This window comes from Apus apus, chromosome 5, assembly GCF_020740795.1.
Source record: "Apus apus isolate bApuApu2 chromosome 5, bApuApu2.pri.cur, whole genome shotgun sequence".
In the NCBI taxonomy this organism is placed as follows: Eukaryota; Metazoa; Chordata; class Aves; order Apodiformes; family Apodidae; genus Apus; species Apus apus.
In genome coordinates, this window is record NC_067286.1 from 484,970 (window position 1) to 494,292 (window position 9,323).

Consider the following 9,323-nt stretch of genomic DNA (forward strand, 5'->3'; position numbering starts at 1 on the left):
CAGCAGCTGCCTTCCCTTTGGCGGAGGGTCCCGGCCAGAGCCCCCCGGGAGCTGCCGGCATGAGGGGAAACTGAGGCACGGTGCCCGGAGGGCCAGCCTCCTCCGGGACGAGGGACCGGCCGCCGCTGCCCGGGCGAGAGCAGGAGCAGGAGGAGGAGGAGGAGGAAGGGCAGCAGCTGGGACCGCCTGCCCCCAGCCAGGGCTGAGCCCGGCCCCCGGGGCGGAGCCCGCGGGGCAGCGCCCGGCGGAGCGGGGAGCGCCCGGCGGAGCGGCGGCCCCGTTCCCGTTCCCGGGATGAGCTTCCCGCGGCCCCTCCGCCGCTCCGTGAGCCTCAGCCCGGCCCGGACCCTGCGCCTCGTCGTGCTGGGGCAGAGCGCCGTGGGCAAGACAGGTAGGACCGGGCCCCCCTGAGTCCCCTTCGCATTCCCCCGTGTTGCCCCCAGCGTAGCCTCCTCCATCCCCTCTGCAGCCCCCCTGCAGCCCCCCAGCATTCCCCCCGGGCCCCCCCAAGCCCCCGGCTGTCCCCCGGGAGGAGGGGTCGGGCTCCCGGGGTCCAGCGGCGCTGGGCAGCGGGGCCGGGGGGGCAGTTTCTAAAAGCCGGGATGGGGAGTGAGTTTCCCCGGGGCATCACCCGAGCGGGACCCCCGAGCTCGTTCTGTCGCGGGGCAGCGAGTTTCCATCCTCCGGAGGTTTAGCTGTGGGCGCTTCGCAGCCAGGGGCTGATCCCGAGGGGATTTTCCAGCCCAAAGCGGTCCAGCTGGGTCAGGGTGGGATGTTGGTGACCGCGGGAGCTTCGGGACCCAAAGTCGAGCTCAGGTTTGTGCTTTAGCCCTCGGAGTCGCCAGTGCGACTCGTAGCGAAGGGGATGGTTTGCAGAGCCTCGTGTTACAGCCCTGCCTTGAGTTTTCCTTCAGGAAAAACTCGCTTTCCCTGCACTTCGCTCGCTGCTCTGCGCTTCAGGAGGATTTGGGATGCTGCGCTGGGAGCACCTGAGCTTTCTTCTTCGCCCTCATTCGCGCCCGGGGATCACCCTTCCACCCCTTCCTGCTCCTCTCTGCCAGCCCGGGATGCTCTGCGCAGCCTCTGGAGCGCGGGGAGCGGGGCTGGAGCTGCCGGGCACTGGTGGGAAAACCTGCGTGTCCGCCAGGGAGCAGCGATCCGCCCGGAGCTCGGGGGGACACAGGCGTGTCCCTGGGGACAGGACAATGTCCTGCCGGCTTGTCCCCCCGGGAAGGAACAGCCTTTAAAGAGGCTGCAGCCGTGGCGGCTCCTCCGGGCTGGCGGGCGGCAGCTTTGGCTCCTGGGGCCGTGGAAGTTGTGTTTCCATATACAGTAACCGGCGAGTCCCTCCTGCCCGGCGCTGGTGGGAATCACCGTTTCTCTGGTTCAGTTCAAGGAGGCGACTCCAGGTCTCGGTTAGGAGCCCAGCAGCGGGGAGCACGGGAAGGCAGCTCAGCTCTGGGGGTACCCAGAGCAGGCCGGGGGGTCCCACATGCCGTGTTTGCCCTGAGTCCCTGTGAGCAGAGGGAGCCAGGAGCTGGACGCGGCCTCCGGGCCCTTGGGCGCATCCCTGCTCCCCCGGCACCGACCCCCCCCGGCAGCGCCGGGTGCCCCCGCGGGCACGCGAGGGGCTCTTGCGCCTCTTCCGTGGGGCCCGATCATGCCGAGGGGCTTCAGAGGTTCCCCCAGCAGGTTTGTCCCCGGTGCCCTCCTCGGTGGCTCCCAGGGCTCGGGGCCGATGGCAGGGTGTGCCTGGGGTGGGCTCAGCTCCCCGCAGCCCTCACGCCCTTCATCGAGGCTTTTCCTGTCCCCTCGGGCTGTGACAGTGACACGGGCCGTGAAGCCAGGGCAGAGGGAGGGAATGGACACCTGGCTGGTGCAGAGCGAGCGTGCCAGGGAGCAGGGAGCAGCGGCCGGGAGTGACTGGCACATGATTCCCCCTGGGCTGGCAGCCATCCCGGCTCAGGGCTGTCCCTGTCCCCTTGGGTGCTGTCCTGCACCTTCTCTTCCGCAAAGGGACGATGTCACCTTCACTGTGCTGTGCCAGAGCCGCGGGGGCCGGCTGCCAGGGGCGAGGAGACATCCGAGTGCTTTTCCCCCAGGACAATGCCCAGGATCACAGAGCATCTGGTCTGAGGGACCTGCCATGAGATGCGAAGAAGGAGGCAGCGTGGCTGGAGCTGCCGCAGGGCTGGGATGGGAGGATGGGCTTGGGGGGGTGGTGCTGGTCCCTGGGCAGGGGAGACAGGATGCGATGGGTGGGGACCCCTGTTTTGGGGAGGGGGAGCGAGGTGGAGGTGAAGGTGGGTTTCATTCGAACCTATCCTTGAGCTGCCGAGCCCCTCCTGGTCCTGGTGGGGTGCGAGGGGACCCCACACTGGAGCATCACCGGGAGCTGTGGTATCCGGCCCCTCGGGAAGCAGAAGCCGGGCTGGGGGGAGCCGAGGGTGTGAACAATCCAAAGAGCAACTGAAATCCAGGCAGCTGCAAAAGGAGGGAGAAAACCCCTCAGTTCTCGCAAGAGAGTTTGATTCTTTGGAGCAGTTTGGAAATGAAGATGCGACGATCCGAGGTCCCAGATCCTCGGAGCGAGGATGTGCTCGGGTGCAGCCCCGTGGCCAAACCCCACCGGCAGGTTGGAGCTTTGTCCGGGGCTGCAGCAGAAACGGGGCAGCACGGGGGGGCCTGGGGCTCGGGGCGGTCCGGGGGGGACCCGTCCTGTCCCTGCACAGGTTGGCAGCGCATCCAGCCGTCCCGCCGTCATCCCTAGAGACCGAAGTGAATATAAAATCTACCCTCTCCGCTGCTTCAGCTTTCAGCTAACCCTTTCTGAGGTTACTTCTGGTCAAGATGGGGGAAAGAAAAAAAAATGAAATCATTCCTTATAAGGCCGCTGGATGTGCTGCTGCCTCCGCCCGCGGCCGCCGCTGCCCCCGGCAGCTCCGCCTGCTCCTGCGCTCCAGCCAGTTCCTAATCAATGTCCTTGGCTCCTCTTCTCATCCGTCACCATGTGCTCCAGGCCTGGGTGCTGCCTCACACGACAGAGAACCAGGTGCTTCCAGAAACCGAGCCAGACTTGGTAATTTGGTTGCCTCTTTGAAGGTGCTGACAGATCCTTCCTGCGGGATCCTGGGGGATCTCCACAGAGCAGTTTTGCTGAGTGACATATTTGTTCCATCAAATCCCTTCTCTGAGGGGCAGGGTTTGAAGCCCAGAGGCTGTTTGGAAGGCAAGAGGCTGGTGAGTACCCCGAGCAGAGGGGGGGGAAATGAAGCTGGCTTGGTGGCATCTCACCAACAGCCTGGGATTATCTCACCAGCAGCCTGGTAGCATCTTGCCCACTTTCACGAGTGCCAGACTCCTCGTGTCATCTTCCCGTGCCACCCAGGGTGCTGGCCTGGGGCCCACGATGTCCTGCAGTGGCCCTGGGGCTGCTGCAGTGCCCGGGAGGGCTTCCCTGTGTGCCAGCTCTGGAGCAGGGAACCATGACAAACCAGGGCAGGGACAGGTGCAGTTTTGTGGCCCTTTGGCCACTCTGGGGACATTTAGCAAAGCTGGATCCTCTGTTAGCAGGTGACAGGAACACTCTAGCTGCCTCTCTGCCCCATTCAGACCAGTCGGATTTTCAGCACCTCCCAGTTCCTTCATTACTGTCAAATCCTTTGCTTTCCCCCCCTCCCCGGTGCCCATCCCTGGCTGAGCCGCAGCCGTCCCTGCCGTTCCCACTGCTGGAAATTCCCGTCTGGAGCCCCAGGCCACGGCAAAGCCTTTGCTGCCCCTCACGGATAAACCTGAGGAGTCTCCATTTCTCTCTGCCAGCCCCCAACCAGCCCTTGCCCTGGGGCTGCCTCCTGCAGCCCGGCTGGGGAGGGGGCTTGGGCTCCGTGTCCGGCACAGGAGGTGTCACCCCTGCATGAGAGGGGTTTAACCACCCGCACGGCCGGGCTGTGCCTGCTCCCGCCCCTCCTTGTCTTTGCCAGGAGGAAAAATGGGGCCAAACAATGTGATTTCAGTGCCGGTGCAGAGGGAAGGATCGGGGGGGGCTCATCCTGTGGAGCTGCCAGGGGTCAGGACTCCTTGCCAGGCTGGAACAGAGTCACTGGTCCCAGCTGGTGCCCAGCATCCCCGTGCTGGGAGGTGACTTCCCCAGCGGATGGCAGGAGGGTGACAGGTCCTGGGGACATCTGCCCAGCTCTGGATGCTGCCAGGAGCCTTCCCAGGGCTGGGTTTGCTGCCAGGAGCAGGAGCTCCTGCTTCCCCATGCTCCACATTCCTCCCACTTCAGCCACTGGATGGATCCAGTGGGATTTGGTGCCATGGGCCCTTCCTCCCCTTCTCGCTGTGATGTCCCTTGGTGAAACAAACCCCACTGGGATTCAGGACACCTTTCCAGGAGGTCTCACCCCCAGCACAGTGATACAGAGGGGGAGCCTGACCTGGCACCAACTCTCTCCCATCTTGAGCTGATCATTGGGAATCACAGAATCATCTTTTTAGCTGGAAATGACCTGTAAGATCATTGAGTCCAACCATTAACCCAGCTCTACAGAGTCAGGAGCTAAACCACGTCCCTGGACACCCCACACAGGTCTTGGCTGGGGGCCCCCCAGGGGACAGCTCACCCCTCAGAAACCTTAAGCTTGTGCACAAATCTGTGCAGGATGAAGGCCAGAAAATGCAGTTTCCTGACTCTGGGGGTGCAGGATGGTGAATCCTGCCTCATACTTTGCGGTGGGATCTGACCAACCCTAAATCCCAACCTTAACTGCCTTTGTTGTGGGTTTTTTTACAGCACTGACCGTGAGGTTCATCACCAGGAGGTTCATTGGAGACTACGACCCAACCCTAGGTAGGTCAAGGCCTTTTTCTTGGTGCCTTTACTGCTGCCCCTGGCTCAGGCTGGAGACCCTGGTGCTCCCAGTGCTGCTCCTGGCAGAGCCCACCCTGCTCCCAGACTCCCCTGTTCACTCCTCTTCCTCCTCAATCAGCAGTCAGAGCCACTGGCCCTTGTGACACCCCCCTGGCCCCTGCAGCCCTTGTCCCTTTTCTCTGGTTTTGGTAAGGCAAAATCTGCTGGGGGAGCCACCAGAGGCCCAGCTTGGTTATCCTGGAGCCATGAGCTGGGGGGTGGCTTCCAAGGGGAAAGAGGCCATGGGTGGCAGGAGGTGGAAATGGGCTTCTCCAGGGTTGTCCTTTGCTACCTGGGGACTTCTCTCCCCCATGCTTTTGTGTCTGTCCTCCTCCAGAAATGATTTACAGACACGTGGCTGTGATGGATGGGGAGATGGTGCACTTTGAGATCCTTGACACGGCGGGACAGGTGAGCTCACCCTGCTCCACCACTGGGCAGTGCCACGGGGAAGGGCAGCTTGCCTGTGAAGGCAATCCCTGCTCTCCCACCAGCTCTCACCTCCTGTATCCAAAACACTCGTCGAAATGGGCCCCCCAACACAAGGTCATGGAGCTGTTGGATCAAGTCCAGAGGAGGCCACAGAGATGATCCCAGGGCTGGGGCAGCTCTGCTCTGGAGCCAGGCTGGGAGAACTGGGGTGTTCAGCCTGGAGAAGAGAAGGCTCCAGGGAGACCTGAGAGCACCTTCCAGTGCCTGAAGGGGCTCCAGGAAAGCTGGGGAGGGGCTTTTTACACAGAGTGACAAGACAAGGAGGAATGGCTTTAAACTGGGAGAGGAGAGATTGAGATGAGATATTGGGAAGAAATTATTCCCTGCCCTGGGCCTTGCTTGGCACGTTGCTGCTGCGTGCAAGCCCAGGGCCAAAACCCTTCAGGGAGATGGTGACCAGCCCCCTTGGGAGGTCTTCTAGGTTGCAACCCAGTGTTGCCAGAAACTGTAGGAAATGTTGGGGCTTCTGGTGTTAATGCAAGTGTGTCTGGCCCAGCAGGAGGAGGATTCCCTGCAGATAGAGGAGAAGATCAAGTGGGGCGATGGCTTCGCTGTGGTCTACTCGGTCACTGACCGGTGCAGCTTCGACGAGGTGATGCGGCTCTGCTTCCTCATCAACCACATCCACTCCAGCCCCAAGCGGAGCAGCAGCAGCGAGCAGCCCCCCGTGGTCATCGTGGGCAACAAGAAGGACTTGCAGTTCGACAGGATGGTGTCCACAGAGGACGGCGAGAACCTCTCCAAAGCCTTGAAGCTTCCTTTCTACGAGATCTCCACCCGGGACAGCTACGAAGAGACCGTGGTGGTGTTCAACACCCTCTACCAGGAGCTCATGAGACAGGGGCATTTCTCCCCAGGCTCCTTCAAGAGGAGGACAGTGTCCAAGCTGATGGAGAAGATCCCTAAGATGCAAGCCAGCTCCACCTTGAACTCAGCAGGCCGGAGCCTCAGCTTTAACTCCTTCAGGGACTACATCCCTGAGTGAGCACCCGTGGGGTGGGGACCAGAGCGACGGCCAAGCCAGGACCAAGGGATGGGTCACCCTGCTGCTGGAACCCCGAGTTGAGGAGCAGCTCCTGGGGCTGTGCTGGCTCCCAGAAGGGGACAGTTAAGAAGAGGGGTGGGTGGGGTGGGGATCCAACAGCCCGTGGGGTTTTACAAACAGGCTTTGTGTCGGCAGGGAAGATGCTCTTCATTCATCTCACCCCTCTGCTCCCTCTTCCTCCTCCTGCATGGCCAAAGTCAGTAGGGAAGGTGGTTCCTGGTGGCTTCAATGGTGTTGGGTCACCCCTCAAAGAGCCCGGCCGGCTGCTTTGCCCACCCACAGCCCCCAGGGTCTGTCTGTCAGAGCCCAGGGCTGTTTCTGCCTGGTTTTCCCCTGGCTTTGTGACTTGGAGCCAACGCAGAGGGGCAGACCCCTGGGATCCCCCATCTTGCCAAGGAGCTGCCAGGTCCCAGCAGTGCTGGAGCCCTTCTCTCCCCTGGGCTGGCACCAAGCCCATATTAAAAAGTAATCCAGGGATCTGTGTACAGGGGTGTGTGTGTGAAATAACCCATTAATCTCTTAATGTTTTTACCATTTTGGCCTCCTTTAATAACACTGTAAATGAAGCCCAGGGCAAAGGGCAGTGGTGGCAGCAGATGTTCCTGCTCCATCTCCAGCTGGAGGCACTTGGTGGTTTGCTGGGGCTTCTGCCTGTGCTGAATCTGCCCCTCGTTTTGCAGCTCCAGGGGAGGCAAATCAGCCAGATCCCGGGTCTGATGCACAGCAAAACCCTGGGCTGAGACCACACTTCTCCATCCTGGAGGCAGGGTATTCCCGGGGCAGCTTCTTCCTTTACTGCTGAGTGTGGCAAGAGCAAAGCCACCAGGTGGGAGCTGGCATCACTGGATGCAACGGGGCCAAGAGCAGGAGGTGCAAAGGTTGTTCCTGGTAGGGACCCCTCGTCTGCTGAGGAACTGCCCCAAATCACCACACCTGAGAGTCTGTCCTTTTGCCCGGAGGGGCAGGGCAGAGCGGGGCTGGCAGCGGCACCAGCTCCATCCAGCAGCCCCTCTCCCTGCTCCTGCTGGTGCAGGGCCCTGCTGGGGGTGGGGCTGTGGGAGACCCCCGGGGTCACTCACTGTCTCCCCCCCGGAGCCACCGATCACATCATGTGCTGCTGTGTCCTGTGACAATAAAAGCTGAGTCAGCTGCCGTGCTCCCGTGCCTGGGGGGCTCCCGTCCCTGGGGGGCTCCCATCCCTGGGGGGCTCCCATCCATCCATGCCTGCGAGCTGGGGAGGAACTTTTGACTAGGGCAGAAAGTGACAGGATGAGGGGGAATGGTTTTAAGCTGAAAGAGGGGAGATTGAGATGAGATTTTAGGGAGAAATTCTTCCCTGTGAGGGTGGTGAGAGCCTGGCCCAGGTTGCCCAGGGAAGCTGTGGCTGCCCCATCCCTGGCAGTGTTGAAGGGCAGGTTGGATGGGGCTTGGAGCAGCCTGGGCTGGTGGGAGGTGTCCCTGCCCATGCAGGGGGGGCACTGGGTGGGCTTTAAATTCCCTCCCAACCCCAACCATTCCATGATTCTACACTGGACATCTGCTCAAGCCTTTCCCCTGCACAGATGTTTTGGGTGTCCTCAAGCTCGTGGCTGAAGTCCCTGATGTCCCCAGGGTTTGTCCCAGGGCCCGTGTTTCCTGGCGGGCTCGAGCTCCAGGTCAGTGCGGTGCCGGGCACGGCAGAAACCCTCGTGACTCAACCCGAGTTATTTTAAAATGACGGGTGGGAGGGAAGCGGGGTGTGAGCAGGGCAGGGGGGCAGCCGGGAGCTGGGCACGGCAGGGATCGCTGTCCCCAAATACCCTCCGTGCTTCTTTTACAGCCCCAGGAATTCCGAAGAGTTCTCGGCCAAACGCTCCCGCCGCCCGCCCAGCCCGCAGCCCCTCGCCGCCACCGGCAGGCGGCTTGGCCTGGCGCCCCTGCTATAATTAGCAAGAAACCTCATTAGTGTCAGGCTCAGCTGCGTCCAGAGAGGCTCGGGGGAGCTTGTCAGGGCTGCTAATTGCTAATTATGGAAAGCATTTAATGGGTCTCCTGGGGGGGGAGAGCTTCCTCTCTCAGGTACCAAGTCTTGAGGGTGCCATGTCCATCATGGGTGGGAAAAGACTTGGCTGGGTGGGGAGGGTCCTCTTGGGAGGTCATGAATCCTAAGCCCCTGGGGTAGGGGCTCTAGGGGGCTCAGGCAGGAGGGGAGAAGAAGAAAGAAGTAAAGGAGGAGGAAGAAGAAGAAGAAGAAGAGAAGGAGGTTGTCTCTGCCTTCTTTGGAGCAGAGCCTGCAGCTTCAGAGGCTCAGGAAGGTGGGTTAAAATCAAGTCCCTGGAAAGGAGGTACCCAGGGACCTGCCTCTGGCAGCCCCTCGGGATGTTGGGTCTGTGGGGCTGCAGGACCTGCAGCCTCCTCCTGCCTGAGAAGGGCATTGTGACTGGAACAACATTGAAGGGGAGTGTGGGGGTGGAAGGCAGGAACATGTGGGGTGGGGGGCTGTGGTTTGGTTTGCCTTGGAGGCTTCCAAAAAAACCCCAAACCACCCTCGTGGGGGAGCAGGTTGAGGGCTACTCAGTAGCCTGGGCAGGAAAGAGAGACTGACAGACAGGGAATCCTGTGTTGATCCCTCGGGTAACGGTTCTTGTGTGATGCTGGAAAATATCACGCCTCTTCTGGGGACAGGTGGGAGCCCAGAGGGTTGTCCCACACCTGGGGACCAGCAGTCCTTGGAGCCCCAGTGGGGACAGGAGGAGGGGCACATCCCTGCTGCCAAGCTTGGGGCCATCTGTTTGGCTCCTCCCTAGATCTCCTGCCTTGTGGATATAATGGAGGGAAAAATGGAGGGCTGGGTGTAGGTTTTGAAGGTAATGCAGGAGCCATCCCCACAGAGAGCTT

General features: G+C 61.5%; 1 protein-coding gene across 2 annotated transcripts; it reads left to right on the forward strand.

Moving 5' to 3' along the window:
* The first annotated feature begins 224 nt into the window (after positions 1 to 224).
* Positions 225 to 7,598, forward strand: LOC127385448 (ras-related and estrogen-regulated growth inhibitor-like). Of its 2 annotated transcripts, none has more exons than XM_051621214.1 (4): positions 225 to 391; positions 4,793 to 4,849; positions 5,247 to 5,320; positions 5,898 to 7,598. In XM_051621214.1, the coding sequence occupies exons 1-4, from the start codon at positions 295 to 297 to the stop codon at positions 6,384 to 6,386; spliced, it is 717 nt and encodes a 238-aa protein (XP_051477174.1). In that variant the 5' UTR covers positions 225 to 294; the 3' UTR covers positions 6,387 to 7,598. The 2 variants fall into 2 exon arrangements, with proteins under 2 accessions (XP_051477174.1, XP_051477175.1); XM_051621215.1 differs by having other exon boundaries at positions 5,901 to 7,598.
* Positions 7,599 to 9,323: the final 1,725 nt, after the last annotated feature.

Excerpts from the sequence above, each read along its gene's own strand:
- LOC127385448 (XM_051621214.1), top strand. The coding sequence starts at position 295 with ATGAGCTTCCCGCGGCCCCTCCGCCGCTCCGTGAGCCTCAGCCCGGCC. Across the intron at positions 392-4,792 it reads GAGCGCCGTGGGCAAGACAG|CACTGACCGTGAGGTTCATC; the intron begins GTAGGACCGGGC and ends GTTTTTTTACAG. Across the intron at positions 4,850-5,246 it reads AGACTACGACCCAACCCTAG|AAATGATTTACAGACACGTG; the intron begins GTAGGTCAAGGC and ends GTCCTCCTCCAG.